General features: G+C 39.8%; 1 protein-coding gene across 1 annotated transcript; it reads left to right on the top strand.

The window, feature by feature from the left end:
• Window positions 1–7,885: 7,885 nt before the first annotated feature.
• LOC306979762 (protein shisa-5-like) lies at window positions 7,886–13,877 on the top strand. The gene is made up of 5 exons (XM_079578880.1): window positions 7,886–8,010; window positions 9,183–9,342; window positions 10,744–10,877; window positions 13,259–13,486; window positions 13,636–13,877. The coding sequence occupies exons 1-5, from the start codon at window positions 7,944–7,946 to the stop codon at window positions 13,827–13,829; spliced, it is 783 nt and encodes a 260-aa protein (XP_079435006.1). The 5' UTR covers window positions 7,886–7,943; the 3' UTR covers window positions 13,830–13,877.
• Window positions 13,878–18,939: the final 5,062 nt, after the last annotated feature.

Raw genomic sequence — 18,939 nt, 5'->3', positions numbered from 1 at the left:
TACAAAGATACACATATTTAAACGTACCGTGACAGTGTAAATAAGGTACTGTGTTGTATATATATATATTTAACTGACGTAGCCAATGGTCTGAAAGCAAATGCCACCTAAATGATGTGTGATAATAAACATTATTCTTAACTTTTAATATGAGCCTAATTTATATTATCATTTTTTTTAAATCTTTAATAAAAGCCTATTTTGGCTTTATTATTTAGCGCTATCTCTGAAAACGCGAATCCAAATAAACACATCAAGGACAAGTATGTAACATTTTGAAATAGGCTGAATTGTGCTGAAGTTGTGTAGCGCCCTCTGGTGTTGACGCAGAGCTTGGGTTACATCATGTTGATGTTATAGCAATACTAAAGGCCACATCTTCAAGAACAAGGTTCTGATTTGTGCAATGTATCATCAACAACAACAACAACAACAAATCCACTTGCACACTGCAGTCTTTCTCAATGTTTTGCTAACTTGCTAAAACTCAGCTGAGCAAATATTTCTAAGCTATTAAACAGTTTAAAATGACAGAATTAACCTTGCTGGAAAACACTTATAGGTTATATAAATCGTTAAATCTCCTTTGACACTATAATGAAGATTATTTAAGCCACTGTTGAAAAAAACGACAAATAATACTCTGAAAGCAAAAGCCATCAAAATGATTTGTGATAATGAATGTATTGTTCTCAGCGCTTCATATTTTAGGACCATTTGTGGACCATTTTGTGACATTTAGTTCTATTACATCTCTTCAAATTAAGCTACACACACAACCACATGAAGGGCAAGCAGCCTATGTAACATTTTGAAATGATTCAATTGTGCATAATGTTTATGTCTAGCGCCCTCTCGTGCTGACGCAGAGCTTTACACATTGGTGTTATGAAAGTGTTCAGAGCCCTCTCTCGGCATGGCTAAGAAGTCTCTCTAAGGTCACGTCTTCAGAGCATAATTATGCAACTTATCCAAATGCATGAACACCTCCCTGTTGCATTGGCTGACAGGTATGGTTAGTGCACCGTATTGTAGGAAGTTACAATAAGTGCAAAATGTGTACAATTTTTCGTTGTATTAATTGTATTAATATCTAGATATTATAGTACAAGGCAAGAACTTGCTTTATTAGCGACTGCAGAAGAGTAGCACAGGAGAGCCCAAAGTGCGTGGGCCAAATGCGGCCCTCAGAGTCATTTGTGGTGGCCCTCTGGCTCATTGTTGAATTGGCACATGCAGTTGGTACCTTTAACTGAACGTTTCAGATTATAGCCTCAAAGTTTCATAATTCTACAAGATTATAACATCAAAAACTAACATTTTATTGAAAGAGCTGGCAGTATTGTCCCTAAATAAAGGTGTTGAAATGTCACTGCATTCACCACTGATCACTGGCCCTCCACATTCTGTTTGGCTTCAATATGCGGCCCTTAAGGAAGAAGGTCAAGCCAATTCATGTCATTTTAGACAGTTTCATCTGCCTGATGAAGGTCAGTGACAAAAATGTTACTAAAATGTTCCTCGATAGGCTGCGTTCAGGTGACATCACAACATTCTAGACTGAGGTGGAGGGCGGCTGAGAATGATATTGTAGTCACCATGGTAACTGTTGAACTGCAGATTTTTTTTGTCTTAGTTTTTGTTAGTTCAATGTCTCCTCTGTCAGCACGGACAAATTAAGGTCCAATTATTTTCTCTGAAAGGCGCATTCAAAAACATACAGCGGGAAGCATATGTTTCCATACACTTTACAAAAAGACACATCTGATGAAGATGTCATGTCCTTGGAAGCACAAGTCTGGTTCATCCTTGGGTGTAATTTCAAGACACTTAAAGGTTCAGGTTCATTGGTTCAAACAATGATGGAAATGACCAGTCATCATAGAGATCAAAAAGAAGGCGGGTTCTGAAATGTGCATATCAACCAATGATATCAACCCAAGAACAAATGCAAAAGGCCTGGTGAAGATGCTGGCATCATGCTGTGGGGGTGTTTTGCTGTGGGAGGGACTGGTGCACTTCACAAAATAGATGACATCATGAAGAAAGAACTCTATGTGGAAACATTATAGAGCAACATCTCAAGACATCAGCCAGAAGGTTAAAGCTTGGGCAGAGATGGGTCTTCCAAATGGACATTACTGGTTACAAAGTCAATGTTTTGAAGTGGTCATGACCCAAGTTGCACAGTTTAAAGGCATTTGACAAATAGAAAAATTGTTTTAGATTCTAATTGATCGGGGGGAAAAAGAAATAAAAGAAATAAAAGTCAATTCTGGTTAATTCTGACTGTGAGGAATAAGAAATGCAAATGTGTCTTTTTATAAAGTGTATGTAAAAATATGGTTCCTGCTGTATTTGTGATTTTGATCAGTAGAAAGAACTTTCAGCCATGAAATTATTTTTGGGAGATTTATTTGAAAAACTGTCTTTCTGCCATATGTTGTATTGGCACCTGCCCTCTAACTTATAATAAGTTATATGTGGTTATACATTTAAACATGTATTGTCATTACATGTAAAAAAAAAAAAAAAAAATGTATTCAGGAGTACGAAGGAGCATTGTAGCCAGTGAATAAAATAAATTCCGTTTTCCGAATTATTTTTTTTCCACAGTGGATTATACGAGATATAATCCACTGTGGAAAAAATTATACGAGATAATCCACTGAGAAAAAAAAAATGGAAAACGGATTTAAAAAAAAATATAATAAAAAAAAAGTTGTTGTTTTTTTATTCGGAAAACGGAATATATATGTCGTAATTACGAGAGAGTATCTCAGCCCCAAGATGCTGGTACCCTTTTTGGGCTTAACCTCTTCAGCCCTAAAGGCAAACGATCGGGTGCCCGTAATGCTCCGGACAGTTGGACGCCACTGGACACAAGGGGGCGCCATTCCAACCTTCTCAGTGTACATGTGAGTTGACTTTCTTCAGAGTAGACTTTAGGTCAGACACTATGAGTGACAGTGACATATAGTGAGCTCTTTATTGTCTGTAGAAAGGCTGAGGCCTCATTGCTCTTCAGTCACAGACTGAGAAGTGAAGAAGGAAGTCATGGAGATTATGCTTTAGTTTAGACAGAACCTCAGACTTCTGCTGGATATGAGAGATATGTCATATTCTGAAACTGAAAAATGTGTTAATGATGACAAATATAAGAGAAATGAGTAGAACAATTCACAAAACAAACACATTGATGCTTATAAAGGTTGAAGTATCCAAATCTATCTGCTGTAGAGTCTTTGTCCCGGTTCCTCTGAGTCGTGGTCAATGGTCGTGGTGCAGCAGGACTGATGGACAGACCGGGAGCCAGACCCCCTCCTCAGGCACATTTTTGCTACCTTTTCCAAACTAGTATCTTTCAATAGAGTATATCTTGGGTCATTACCAGTGGGGACCCCCCCATTGCAACTCGGCCCCGTTCGGCTGTGGGACCCCAAAAACCACTTTAACGGGACAGGCTTCAGACGGAACTTTGTGATTCTCTCCAAAGTAGTGCTGTGGTCACATACAGAGTCACAGATTAATGAAATTTAGAACAAAGAAAGCTGACATGATGAGGAACAAAGTAATACGCCAGTTTTGGGCTTTAGCTTTTTCTTTTTCCATATATTAAATAATATATCTACAAAAATGCTAAATAAATGTCATATAGATAAGAAAAGCGCTTCACAAATGAGTGCATTATTGTCTTTTGTGTTTATTTTTACCTTTTCAAATGTAAATAGAAAACTGCCCCAACTCATTAGCTTCACATTAAGCCCAAGATGAGCTCAGGACCTCAGACGGATCAGCAGCTATAACAGAACATGTGTTCATGTTCTCTCTCAGAGCTGTGGAATTCTCATGCATTTGTCCATATAGGCCTGTGAGAACATTCCATGGTGAAGTTACAGCTCTTAGGACTACAATTCAACTGAACCTTTTTGGATTTGCTTCAAACTTGGCACAGTTGATGTTGATATACTAAATATTCTGTGAATACAATTTGAGCTGCATATCTTAGGGGATTTCAAAAGGGGGTAGGGTTAAAATCAGGCCTTGATGCAACTAACAAGTTTCACTAACTTTAGAGACTACGGACGTTTGTGACAGACTTTTGGGAATTTTAGTACTTATTTCTACTTTTCAAAATATCTTTGACAATCAATACCGAATATGTTACCAGTGTCATCTTTAAATAAGATACACAATGGGGTCACCAAGGTGTAAAAGACTTATTTTTCTTGAATCAAATACAAATACAGTTGTTTCTGTTCTTGTGACTCAATACGAGGTTAAAACAAAAGTATTTTGCTATAATATGGGGTCAATATCCTTTAAGTAAACAGTGTACGTTTAAGTCTTCAGGATTCGTTTTTAACTGGAAGCTCTCAAACAACTTAATGCCTCGACAGTGGCTCAGATGGTAAAGCGGGGTCGTGAATGTGAGGTTGCCAGTTAGAATCCAAGCTCCCGCAGGTGCAGACTGCCAAGAAACTTAACCCACATTGTCCATGTATGAATGTAGTGTGTGAGTGAGAGGTGTTGGTCAGAGAGGTCTAAACACATATGGGCAGCCTTGCTTCCATAGCCACAGCTCCCAGGGCACCTGTGGCTGCAACAGTAGCTTATCACTGCAGAGTACTCGAGACTCAAGCGTTGGTGGCATTGGTATTTGGTAATATTTTCCTGTCATTTCAATTTGAGCTTGTCCAATCCACTTTAAATCCAATCAAAGCCCATCTATACATCACGTCTAAGTGAATGTGAGTTGGTGGTCTAGATGTAAGCAGCCACGCTTCTGTCAGTCTGCCCCAGGAGAAACTGGCTGCATTGCAGCTGGTATGACGTGAATGAAAATCCCCATTCCTTTTGAGGAGCCCTTTGGGGGACTTGTGTCATGAAATGAGCTATATAAAATAAGATTCCCTTCCCCTTTACCCAGTCTAAAGCTGACCTGAGTCTAGGGTTGCCTGGTCTCAGAAGTCAAACCTGCCCAAGAACCTGGCAACCCAGCCTGAGTCAGCCTAACTGGAGCTTGAGTTAACACAGTCTGAGTCTGTGTTTACCGATTCAGAGCCTAAACCAGTTCCTTTTAAGGTTAGACTGGGTTTAGATGTGATCCAAATCCAGTCTAAACACACATAAACCTGGTCTAAACTGAAGCTAAGCCACAATAGACTCAGAATTTAAAAAGAACACTCAGTTATCCAGAATATAGAAAAAAATACTATTATTATTGTTATTCAGAATAATGAATAACCAGCCATTTTACAATATAGTGGCATTGAAATGAAGAAGTGAAATGGATGATTCCTGAAACGTTAGTCTGTGTAATTCTGGAAAAGTCAAGACAGGTTCCCTTGTGTTTTGGGGATTCAAAGCTCTAGAAATCAGGCTAGAAATGAGCCTGAATGTTGAACCAAAGACAAATTTAAACGAGGTGGACATTAAAGTTGAATCTAATCTAATATAACTGCACCGGGCAGGTCAGGTTTTTGTGAGTGGATAATGCGTTACACAAACTTTTAATAATTTTAGAAAAAAAGCCAAAGGTGAAAGTTCACAAATGGTAATTTTAATGTGTGAATTTGGCCCAACATTTACTCTCACAATAAAACTAAGATGTTGAGGGAGAAAACATAAACAAAGAACCTAAAATTGATGACTGTTTGAAAAAAAGTCCTCAATAAGTTATTACACACACGTCGACTCGTCTGCCTGTAGTAACACAGCAGGTGCAATGAAAATGCATAGAAGAGATGGTAAACCACAAAGCAATACATGCTGCTTCAGTAAACACTGGGTAGTTTAAGTAAAGTGGGATTAGGCTGATGAACAGGTCCCAAACTGTTCTTAGTTGTTGTTAAGTTAATGTTACATATGTTTGAACCGTCATATATCACACTTAGTGATGACACTGGCAACACATTCTTATATATTGTCAATGCAATGTTTCGATAAAATAATATAATGTATATTTATATAATAAGTACTAAAATTCCCAAAAGTCTGTCACAAACGTCCGTAGTCTCTAAAGTTAGTGAAACTTGTTAGTTGCATCAAGGCCTGATTTTAACCCTACCCCCTTTTGAAATCCCCTAAGATATGCAGCTCAAATTGTATTCACAGAATATTTAGTATATCAACATCAACTGTGCCAAGTTTGAAGCAAATCCAAAAAGGTTCAGTTGAATTGTAGTCCTAAAAGCTGTAACTTCACCATGGAATGGTCTCACAGGCCTGTATGGACAAATGCATGAGAATTCCACAGCTCTGAGAGAGAACATGAACACACTCTCTGTTATAGCTGCTGATCCGTTAGAGGTCCTGAGCTCATCTTGGGCTTAATGTGAAGCTAATGAGTTAGGGCAGTTTTCTATTTACATTTGAAAAGGTAAAAATAAACACAAAAGACAATAATGCACTCATTTGTGAAGCACTTTTCTTATCTATATGACATTTATTTAGCATTTTTGTAGATATATTGTTTAATATATGGAAAAAGAAAAAGCTAAAGCCCAAAACTGTCATATTCCTTTGTTCCTCATCATGTCAGCTTTCTTTGCTCTAAATTTCATTCATCTGTGACTCTGTATGTGACCACAGCACTACTTTGGATAGAATCACAAAGTTCCGTCTGAAGCCTGTCCCGTTAAAGTGGTTTTTGGGGTCCCACAGCCGAACGGGGCCGAGTTGCAATGGGGGGTCCCCACTGGTAATGACCCAAGATATACTCTATTGAAAGATACTAGTTTGGAAAAGGTAGCAAAAATGTGCCTGAGGAGGGGGTCTGGCTCCCGGTCTACTACAGAAGAAGCTCATGAGGCTAACTTCTTCAACAGTTACTATAGTAACTCTTTTCTCCAAAGTAAAAGTAGATCTACCACAGTCCTGTCCACATCTGTCATGGTCCACCATGACCCACCATGACTCACACATGACCCTACATTAGATAATAAGCATCAATGTGTTTGCGCTACTATATTGAAGCGACCATTTTACGCTAACTTGTTCATCATAATACTTGTGTTCACTGTTATGTTATTGTTTTGTGGATGAAGTGCAGCTTGAAGAAAAGTAAATGGTACTGTAAGTATAACTTTGGTTACATTTTTTGATTCCAGATACTCTAAGCAGTATTAACCAATATTAATGGTCTCATTTTAACCCATCAAAGTGGTAATTGTTAGCCAATATAAATGGTTCCAGTCAAACCCATTGGTTGCTTCCTATAGGGCTCTACAATAATAACCAATATCCTGGTCAAAATGACCAATTCATATTGGTTGGCCCTATAACCACTCTATATTGGTTAAAAGCCATACCAAAGTACATTGGTTGTTTAAACCAGTTGATCGGTTGGACACATATCTACCAACCAGACCGGTTAAATATGACCAATATTCTGGTTATATGAACCATTCTGTTTCTTCCATTCACATATTTCACACACGAAGTAACGCGCTGGACCAGCTGTGCTACAGATAAAGAGCCTCAGATCAGTTATTGCTTTTGTGCATTGTCTTCCGCTCAGTTTTAATGCGTTCTTCCTCACATTTTTGCCACATTTTCATCGCTGTTTGTCACTTTTTGTTGCTTTTTTGTCACACACTTTTGTCATCACTTTTTTTTTCCACTTTTGTAGCATTTTTGGCACATTTTTTAAATTATTTTTCGTCGCTATTTTGACACCTTTTTCAAGAAGCTTTTAGATTTGGGTAATGTAAAACTGGACAACATATGCTCGGTTCAGGTGGGGGTTAAGAGGTTGACAGGGGGTAATAATAATAAATAACGTGTTTGTGTTGAAATGGAAACAAAGCAGGGGTGTGACTCATCACTCGCACACACGATCTTCCCAAAGACGATCTTTGATTGCCCTCCCTTCCCGTTTCCGTGAGAGCGAGAGGTCCTCCTCCTGTGGCTCCACTGCCTGGTGACTTCAAGCAGCAGCCATGGCGTCTGCCTTTTCCAGTCTTGTTGTGCTGGCTTTTATCCTTGTTTTTACCCCGTGTTTATTTGGTAAGCATATTTATTTTGAATCGTAAATGATCATTGTGCTTTTTCAGCGTTGTTGTGAGCACTTTAGGGGCGCGTTGTTGCGTCAAACGTGCTATGGGCGATGTCAGTGATGTTAGCTTGGCATCTGAACTGGTAGCATGAGGGTTTCCAGACTTTGTTTTTCCAAGCAAATCGAAACTTATCGTTATTGTTGGGTTAGTTTGACATTAATCCATGAATGTGCCAAGTTTTAAGTTAATTCACCTCAACAAACGTCTAACCCTATTTGTCAACATTGGTTGATAAAGTAAACAGGATTTACTGAACTGTCTTAATTCAATACAACGCCTGCGGCTGATGATGACATGTTCACAGACACGGCCTACTGATAAGAAGTAACAAGAGTCTGAGCTACATTATGTCACATTTTACAACGTTTGTGTCTTATAAGTAAATCTCACCCCACCCAATTATCAAATAAAGGCTTGGATTAGGGCTTTTTATCCCCGTATTGATCAATCTCGATTTTGTTTTTTCATAATCAATGAAATACATCTTGCTATTTGATTAAATTAGATACATCTTTTATTCAAACCTGAGCTCAAACAAAAACAAATGCTTTCCTCCAGTTCCATTTAACCTACAAAAGTCCTCCATTGTCTCGTCCAAAATCCCAAACTAGGACCTGCTTGTGCCAAAGAAATGGATGTGTTGATTATTATATGACCATTATTGAGATTGACCGAAGTAGAGATTGCGATTTCGACTCAGTTTCGATTAATTGCCCAGCCCTACTTTGAATTAATCACAAGTCAATGTAATAGGCTATGCCAGAAGTATTTTAAGCCTACACATTTAGTAAATAAGTAGTAATACAATTGATTTACTATTTTCAATAACAATATGCAACACTCCACCAAGGATCTTTCTACTGTTAACTCGAGTCAAATCCTATTCACTTTTAACACAATCTGCAAACATTTAGCTACGTTTGAACGAAGCTAAATGAATTGTTTGTGTTGAAATCATCTGGGCGATCACCTTTTTTAGCTCACACGGGGGGAAAAGTTTGGCGACATCGTGTTTAGTGCCTATAGAGCATTCCATGTTCTTCACGCACCACCACTGTGCCGTATTATCTGAATCTGTTTTTAAGATACCTGGTAATAGTGTGACTGTTTTTGTTTTTCCAGCATGGCTCGATGATGATGATTGCAAGGCCTACACAGATCTCAGCGGGGACTACCACAGCAAGCAGACCTGCAGAGTTGGGTTTTGCTGTGGCTCCTGCTATCGCAGATACTGCTGCCAAAACACATTTTCGAGGTTGTCAGAAAGTAAACAAGAGAGCTGGTAGGTAATATGCAGATTTGGATTCAATAACAATATCTTTATACTTTACTCTCTCAAGTTATTCAAATGAGCAGCAGCTGCAGTATTAGACCATTTTAGAATATTTAGCTTATAATGGGCAGCTCAAAATGTCCACTAGACATATCATGCTGGTGTAATTTTCCCCGTGTGTTTGTGGTAGGAAGTTGTATCATCCTGCACAGCACGATGCTGTGCAACGCCAGCCATAAACTATCATTCATTCAACCAAGCATTGAGTGATCGGTTATTCCGCCATGTTCTTGTTAACACTGGAAATGAAGGCTGCAATATAACATCCATCCATCCATCCATTTTCTTCCGCTTTATCCGGGGCCGGGTCGCGGGGGCAGCAGTCTCAGCAGAGATGCCCAAACTTCCCGATCCACACACACCTCCTCCAGATGTTCTGGGGGGACCCCGAGGCCACACCAGGCCAGCTCGGAGACATAGTCCCACCAGCGTGCCCTGGGTCTTCCACGAGGCCTTGTCCCACTAGGACATGCCTGGAACACCTCCCGCGGGAGGCGACCAGGAGGCATCCGGAACAGATGCCCGAGCCACCTCAGCTGGCTCTTTTCGATGTGGAGGAGCAGCGACTCTACTCCGAGCTCCTCCCGGGTAACTGAGCTCCTCACCCGATCTCGGAGGGTGCGCCCAGCCACCCTGCGAAGGAAACTCATTTCGGCCGCTTGTATTCGCGATCTTGTCCTTTCGGTCATGACCCAAATCTCATGACCATAGGTGAGGATCACATGACCATAGGTGAGGATCACATGACCATAGGTGAGGGTGGGAACGTAGATCGATCGGCTCCCTCTTCACCACGACAGACCGATACAGCGACCGCATCACTGCTGACGCCGCACCGATCCGTCTGTCCATCTCACGCTCCATCCGTCCCTCACTCGCAATATAACAATCAGATCTCAATTTGAATCATTTTGCAAATCTCAGATATTGAGATGAAATTAAATTACAGTATGTGTTCTGTAAACCACCAAACATCCTGTTTCCACTCGGTCTTAAAACAAATCCGAGAAATCTGTTGTTGAGAAATGTGTTCTGTCGATCTGTGACTTGGTTCATATTTCCGTGTTCTCTCTGCACTATGAGCAAGAATTGTAATTGCATAATCACAGTCAGCTGTTTTTCCATATTTTTCCAATCCATCTAGAAATAGTATGAAGGTACATGCTGATTAAATGCTATAAGTTGTTTTCTGACTTTCCATGTACAAATATACTCTATGATGATAGATTATTATGACTAAATTATAAACCATTTTTTGAATGTAACAGATGTATTACATAAGGCTTGTCTGGGTGATCCCTATTGTTATTGTTCTATTTGCTGAAATTTAGCACATTGTCTCTTCTACAGTGACTTCCACGAGTACAGGCCCATCGTCCCGATGGTGCTGGGGATCGGAGGCTTCATTGTTATTTCTCTGATCTTCGTGCTCTGCTGCGTCTGCCCCTGCTGCTGTCTCTACAAGGCCTGTCGCAGACCACGACGTGAGTGTTGATCTGTCGTCTGCCGGAGATTTCTGTTTTATTCCCATTCAGGACCCAGAAACTTTCAGGAAGATGTTAGACCTCTATTATGATACAAAGGCAAACAAAACATCTTCACCCTACCCAATTTAACGCAACAATTGCCCCATTTTTTTTTTTTCTTCAATTTAAAAAAAAAAAATAATAATAATAATTTAAGGCAAGTCAATTGAACAGGGAGTAGACTCAAACATAACCAGGCTTAAATAAAGGGCAAACAAATCCTTAAAGTAGTAGAAAGCAGAAGTGAAGCCTTTTATTCCTCAGCAGGCAAAGGGGGAGGTGTTCATTTTAAATCACTAGACATTTCGTTTCCACTCAGTTTGCCTTCTCTGGCTGCTAACATGTCATTATCACTCAATTTGAGATAGCCGGGAATCGCCACCACATGACTCTAGTTTTAGCAGCGGCTCAGCATCACAGTTGGAACACTGCACACAGTTTTACGTTGAATTTTGTCCATCTGTGCCATGTTGCTGCTGTCACTGTTTACACTGGAAACCTGACCTCATTTTCTTTACATTGTTACCGGTCCAGGCCATTTGTTCTCAAAACCTTACATTGAAGTGGGTTAAGAATGAGTGTCATTGTCGCATTTCGACAACTTCTCCTTTCGCAAAAATAGAAGTTCTTATAATGTTGCTACACAAACAACATGTGACTGTGCTCTCACGTCAAGGTCACATTCAATGCAGTTAATCATGTTCACAAACCTTTTCACTAAAGTAAGTATCAAAGGGCTGGTTCTCAGTACAGGGATGTCAGATATCCATTACATACGTTTTTTTTTTTTTTTCAGAATCAGCCCAATAGTTTTTTATTCTAGCATGCCAATTCTAGTTTTTGTTTTGTTTATTAAGAGCAATATCGGTTGGTATCCCTGCTCTTCCTCTCACTTTAGTCCTAGTTAGATTACGTTTTGTATGTTTTTGTTTTACATACAGTTTTGCATAACATTAACTTGTACATTTTATTTCGCTGCTCTGCCCTCCTCTGGTCCAAATAACTTTTGCTAGATCTTCAATCATTTGGAATAAAAAGAAAGTATTGCATTCCCTTACAACATTGTACTTTCCAATGTTTCGCAATTGGCCTTTGTCTTTGACATCGTCCCGGCCCAGATCACTTTTAACTCTGCAGCCAATTCACTGACGGGAGTTGTTCATGTTGGGATGGAGTCCAAGAATGTCTAAACTCCGCCCCCTTTGTGACTCACAGCTTCCACCACAAGCTAAAGAGAAAGACGTAGATTGTGCGTCTCTGTCTCATTTCTCTGAACTTGCCCTTGTTTTTAGCTCCACCCAATAAGGAGATTGAGATGCTGTTTCCCATGGAAGGCCCTCTGTTGTGGGTGAGACTAAGAGCAGAAGAGTGGGGGGTCGGGTGGTTTGAGAGGGGCAGGAGGCACCCTTCGTAGAACGTCACTTACAGGAAGCGGCCGTGCTGCTGCTGCTGCCTCCTCCTCCTCCTCCTCCTCCTCCTCCTCCTCCTCCTCCTCCTCCTCTAAGCCCATAAGCAGCACATGTTTTGGAAATGACACAGATACAGACACTCCCATCCCCCGGGGAGCTTATCCCTCATTGTCAGACTGGAAAGTAAAAGTAGTATAAGTGAAGTCTCCAGATCTTTTGACATGTTAACATGTAGTGTATCTAAAACCTTGTAGATATTTTCAACATTTGTAAATTCATCTGATTTGCTGATGATTTTTACTTGCTGTCAGAGGAACATGGGTTCGTACCAGGTTTGTTAAAGCGGTGCTTGTAGTAGTAGTAGTAGGAGTAGGAGTAGGAGTAGGAGCAGGAGCAGGAGCAGGAGCAGGAGCAGGAGCAGATATAATCATGTTTTTAATTACCAAAACAATAGTAGTAGATGCAGTAGCTGTTTGTATAAGCGTTTTCTCAGTCTGTAGCAATAGTAGCCGATATGATGGTGTCTGACTGTTGACTCTGATGCAGAGCAAGCAACAAAGGAAGTGGCGGTTTGGTGATTTGTGACTTTAACTTCCTCTTCTCCAAAAAGTAGAGCTACAATCAAAGCGTCTGGTGAAGATTCACAGACATGACTCAATCATGAGTTTTGTGGTTGAGTTGAAGTCATGTAACAGTGGTACAAGCTTCTTAACCTCAGTGGAGTTGTTGATATACAAATATAATTCATTTCAATCAATACTTTGTAAAAATGTTGTTTCTAAATCAGCGCAGCGCTGTCATTACTTGCAGCAGAGGCCAGGGCTGAAGTTTGAGACATCAACCATGTGTAACTTAGTGCTTTTTAGTCCAAGAGATGGTTTGCAAATAAGCTCTTTGATTGTAATGTCTTTTATCTCTCATCTGCTCCAGCTGTGGTCGCCACCACCACTCACACCACGGTCGTCACCTCCACCCCCCAGAACTACCCCCAAAACTACCCCCAGCAGCCCAGAGCGACCCCACAGCCTCAACCCTACCAGCCAGCCCAGTACCCAGCCTACCAGCCCATCCCCGTCCAGCCTGGGTATGGAGCCCAGCCGATGCCCTATCAAGGCGCACCTTATGCCCCGGGACCTCCTCCTACGTACCAGGAAGCAAGTGAGTAAAGGGGGCAATGCACTGAGGTTAATCGTGTTTACTGTCCTGCAATTTAAGTTAAACCGGCTAAACGTAGTTGGATAAAGGTAGATAAAGCTTCACTTCTTCTTTCATATGATTATTTTTAACCATACGATTTGTTTCCGTAGCTGGTCCCCCATACCCCGCCGCCCCGATGCCCTACAGCCAGGCGGCGTTCACTCCTGGGCAGGTGTCATACCCTCTGCAGCCCCCCGGCCTGTCTCCAGCTCAACCTCAACCACAAGCTCAGGCCAGCGCTCCTCGCAATGACTTCTTATCACAGCCAGCTTTCAACCCCGACTATGTACCCAACAAGATGTGATTTGAGATAGACCAGGATGTGGGAACCCAGAAAATCCAGGGGCATGTGGTGATGAGGGCCTTGTACAGTGAAGGTGGTTGAATCTGTTATAGAGATTAAGCATAAAGCCCATAGTGACCAGAAATTGGTATAATGAAACAGCAGTTGCTTTCATCAATGTTTTGTAATGCCAATTCAACATATAATTCTCTTATATTTAAAGAATTTCTCTAGACTCAAACCACTTTTCATTTAAAGCATTATTTATTCATAATATTGTCTCAGTAAAAGCTTACAAGACATGGAAGAAACGATCTATGCACATCCTTATAATGTACTACTGATTCTGTGCTGATCCTCAAAAACTGGGTTTAAGCTTTAAATATTTGTCCAACTTATCCTTTTGTAACATTCAGTCATGTCATTTCATGTGAGTGATGATATTTGTCGGTTCCAGTGACTAAAAATATTGACTCATCGCAGCGTTAAGGTCACATTGTTGCTCGACCAGCATGTTGTCTCCTGGCAGAAACATCAGTCCGGCTCGTTGGTGTCTCTTGGCGCGATTGTGCTTGAGCTTCAGAGGAAACCAATGTAATGGATCAGTTCCATCCACTTTGAATAGATTTCCTTTGTGTTTTGACAGTGATTTACAATGTTTCAGCGTCAGAAGAATTGATGAAGCTTCACTGTACAAGGCCCCCAAAGTATCACAAATCTTTGGTTTTGCTAGTTACATGTAAATATTATAGTCGTTAAAAGCATGTCATGGTTTATGGACTACTACATAAGTCATTCTGTTTTCTTTGGTCCATATCAGCAACTCAAAAAAAGAAGAAAAGATTCATAAATTAATTTTAAATGAGCAGAAAGAAAGAAACAAATCACTTGCATTGACGGTATTCTGCTCCTTGCCTTAGAGTATCGTCAAATCCTTTTTTTTTTTTTATTGGTTACATGTGTCAATATCATATTAGTTGTGTTTTTAACTTTTCCACCGTCACCCAGCCACAGAAAGATGCATCTGGATTTCACCTAAAATAGCAAATGGTAAAGAGCTTCCCGTGTGATAGTTGTCAACATTGTGCAAAGAAAGAGGTCAGCTGATCACCTCTGTGTTTGAGCACATATTTGTTCAGCAGTAGTTAAACAGAGGTCTTTAAACCATTTGCAGAGTTAAATCCAGATGTCGTTTCTTGTTTGTTTTTTTGTCTCTGAACAATGAATATTGTTACCTTGTCAAGTGAAAGAAGTGATTCTTATTGTCTCGTTTGATCATCGTGGGCATTTTGAAGTACCACTGTTAGTTCTATCGTTTTTCCTCCTGAACTAAGTTACATTGACCATATCGCTGCTCTGCACTTTTGCATTCTTTTGGAATTTTTCACTTTTGGTCAATTTCTGTGCTCTATTTGTTTTTCTCAAGTGGCCTTTAATTATAAAGCATTGTTCAGCTCGTTCTTTTTTAACACAAGATGTTTAAAACACAGTTTAATATAAATGTAAATGTGTATATTTGTCGTAAAGAAATTACGAGTTCCTCTTAGTGTAGTGCAGAAAGTATGATTCTTGTCAAAACCTTGGCCAGAACGGATTAAAGGGAATTGTTATCGTTCTATTCATATGCACCTACTCAAAATGATTCCTCAAACAGCTTTGTCAATTCAAGTTTACTGAAAAGGCAAATTTTACTAAATATTATTGCTCAGGTTGTTTTAATTTTGACGAAATGTTCGACCCTTTTGCGTAAATCACTTTGGCAGCTTTGAATGATGAACACCAAAGTTGATTCTTTTTTTCCTGTTAAATGGATTGTCCTTATGTTCTGGAGGTTGAAAATGTTGAATAATCTCATATTGAGTGCAGGGGTCTAGATAACTCTATGGACATTCACGTGATAGTATAGCATTGTATACAGCCCATTTAAAGGGGAGGTGGGAGAATTTTCCTTTAAGCCGTCCGAATTAAGATACAGTATTTTGTCCTGGTTTATGCATAACTTCAAACCATAAAAACGCCGCCCAAGAAGTGACTTCCTGTTTCGATCCAGCGCGCCAGAATAAAAGCACACAGCTCGTCTCATTGATTAGTTCAGCAGGTACTTGTAACATTACAAGAATATAATTAAATCCACACTTTTTAAGTGTTTTGTCTGTTAATAGTTAGGCTGAAAGAAAGTTGAACTAATGAACTGCTGAACTAATCAATGAGATGGTGCTTTTATTTTGGTGTGCTGGGTTGAAACAGGAAGTCACTTCTTGGGCGGCGTTTTTATGGTTTGAAGTTATGCACAGGGTCGATTGCCGGGCCAATCAACATGAAGCAAAAATGTTGATTTAAAAAAAAAAAAAAAAAGAGACATACAGGGATACTGGCGTGTGCTGTCCGTGTAAGTGTGTGATATCAGTGAATACAACTGAGGCTTTATTCAAAACAAGCTCATTAATATATATATATATATATATATATATATATATATATATATATATATATTAAAAAATGCAAGAGAACACCTGTGCCTTCTATGTCCTTCACCAAAAACATTAACAGCTCAAAGCTAAGGAGCATTTCTCTATTTTCTATTCCGCTTGTGTGAGTTGTGAAGGTTATTTTTATCGATCACGCGTGTGCTTGGTTTGGGCACCTGTTTCGGCGTTTCAACTTTGCATTTCACACTTTCTCAGTATTCGCTGCTTGCCTTATGTCCTCTGTTAAAAATACATATCAATGTTCGTTCTATACCAGCAAAATGGACAGTTTCTTTTTTTTTTTTACTTACACAGTTGATCAGTTTTGTTTGTTTGAGGACTATAGCCAAAATGGTCTGTACCTAGATTTTTTAATTCTCATCAAGCTAAAGTTGGCTACTTGTTTGTCACATGGAGAATGTTTCAGCAAAAATGTAAACTCTTTGTCCTTCATGGGCATCTTTGTATTGTTTCCATTCTGAAGATTCATGTATAAAGCTCATCCCATCAGTGCAACTGTGTACCGAGCTTTATTGTAGTATTTACATTATTTTGTCTGTGTAAAAGCTTTTCTTATAAATGGTAGATCTTATATTTTGGGTCATTCCATGTTTCGAACTACTGAGATCATGATTTAGAGCTGGATTAGGTCGGGGTTTCCAATCTCCGCTCCTGAAGGTACCCACCACTGTCGTTGTGTCCTTGGGCAAGACACTTCACCCACCTTGCGTACACTGGTGTATGACAGAGTGTGAATGGGGTGAGTGGTTCCTTGCTGTAAAGCGCTTTGGGCCTAATGAAGGTAGAAAAGCGGTGTATACAGTGCCTCTCGAAAGTATTGATACACCTTGAACTTTTGCACATTTTGTCATGTTTACAACCCTAAACATAAAGATTTTATTTTTATTTTTTTTACTGAACGTTCACACACAAGTAACAGACAACTGTGAAGTGAAAGCTAAATGATACATGATTCTGTTATTTTTCAAAAAATAGAAAAGTGAAAAGTGGGGCTTGCATAAGTATTCATACATAATTTTCTGAGTGCATTAAATTGCCTTTATAACATTCCTAATGACTCCAGAATGTTCACACCTTGGCCTAACGGTTAAACAGAGGCCACCTGTGTGTAATCTACTCTCAGTATAATTTCAACTGTTCTTTTAGGCCCTCAGAGCTGTGATCAGAGTGTGTTGGTCACTAAACAACATCATGAGGGCCAAGGAGCACCAGAGAGGTCAGGGATAAAGCTGTGGAGAAGTTTAAAGCAGCGTTAAGTTATACAAAGATTTCCCAAGATTTAAACATCTCCCGGAGCAACTGTTCAATCCATCATTCAGAAATGGAAAGAGTAAAGCACCACTGCAGACTTACCAAGACACGGCTGTTCACCTAAACTAACAAACTGAACAAGGAGACACTGGTCAGAAATACAACCAAGTGCCCCAAGATAACTCTGGAGGAGCTGTGAAGTCCTGCCGCTGAGCTGGGGGAAACTGTACATGGGACAACTATAAGTCGTATCTACACAAATCTGGCCTTCATGGACGAGTGGAAGAAGAAAGCCATTATTGAAAGGAGGCCATAAGAAATCCTGTTTGAAGTTTGTAGAAGTCATATGGAGGACACAGCTCCATGTGGAAGAAGGAGCTTAGGTCAGATGAGAGAAAAATTGAACTTTTTGGCCCAAATGCAAAACGTTATGTATGGAGCAAACCTGACACTGCTCATCGTCCTGAGTGCACCATCCCCAGTGTCAAATATACGGGGGGGAGCATCATGCTGTGGGGCTGCTTTTCCTCAGCGGGGACTGGGGAGATTGTAAGAATAGTTGGGAAGATGGATGGAGCCAAATATAGAGACATTTTGGAGGAAAACCTGCTGGAGTCAGCAAGAGAACTGAGGCTGGGGCGGAGATTCACCTTCAGCAGGACAATGACCCTAAACACAAAGATAAATCTACAAAAACAAAATATTAATGTGTTAGAATGGCCCAGTCACAGTCCTGACCTAAATCCTATTGAAAATCTGTGGAATAATCTGAAAACTGCTGTTCACAAACGCTCTCCTTCTAATGTGACAGAGCTGGAGTTGTTTTGTAAAGAGGAATGGGCTAAAATGTCAGTCTCTACATGTGCAAACCTTGTAGAGTCAAACCCCAAAAGACTTGTGCTGTTATTACAGCAAAAGGGGGTTCCACAAAGTATTCATTCATGCTGTATGAATACTTATGCACGCCACACTTTTCACTTTTCTATTTTTTGAAAAATAACAGAATCATGTATCATTTTGCTTTCACTTCACAGCTGTCTGTTACTTGTGTGTGAACGTTCAGTAAAAAAATCAAAATAAAATCTTTATGTTTAGGGTTGTAAACATGACAAAATGTGCAAAAGTTCAAGGTGTATGAATACTTTCGAGAGGCACTGTAAATTGAGAACATTTACCTAGTGTGCGGGTCCCAAGAGATGACTTCAAGAGTAATATTGACACTGTATTTAAAGCCACGCCTCGTAATGACAAGCATTTATTGGATTACATACATTTTTATTGTTGAATTTAGCGGGAGATGGAGATGTTGACATAAGGCATCCAAATATGAGATTTATTTAGGTCAAGTCCTCTCCAGATCCATTCTCACAGTAGTCAGGAGCATTGGTCAG

This window comes from Gobius niger (genome assembly GCF_951799975.1).
Source record: "Gobius niger genome assembly, chromosome: 20".
NCBI lineage: Eukaryota > Metazoa > Chordata > Actinopteri > Gobiiformes > Gobiidae > Gobius > Gobius niger.
This window is presented reverse-complemented; position numbering and strand designations above follow the sequence as displayed.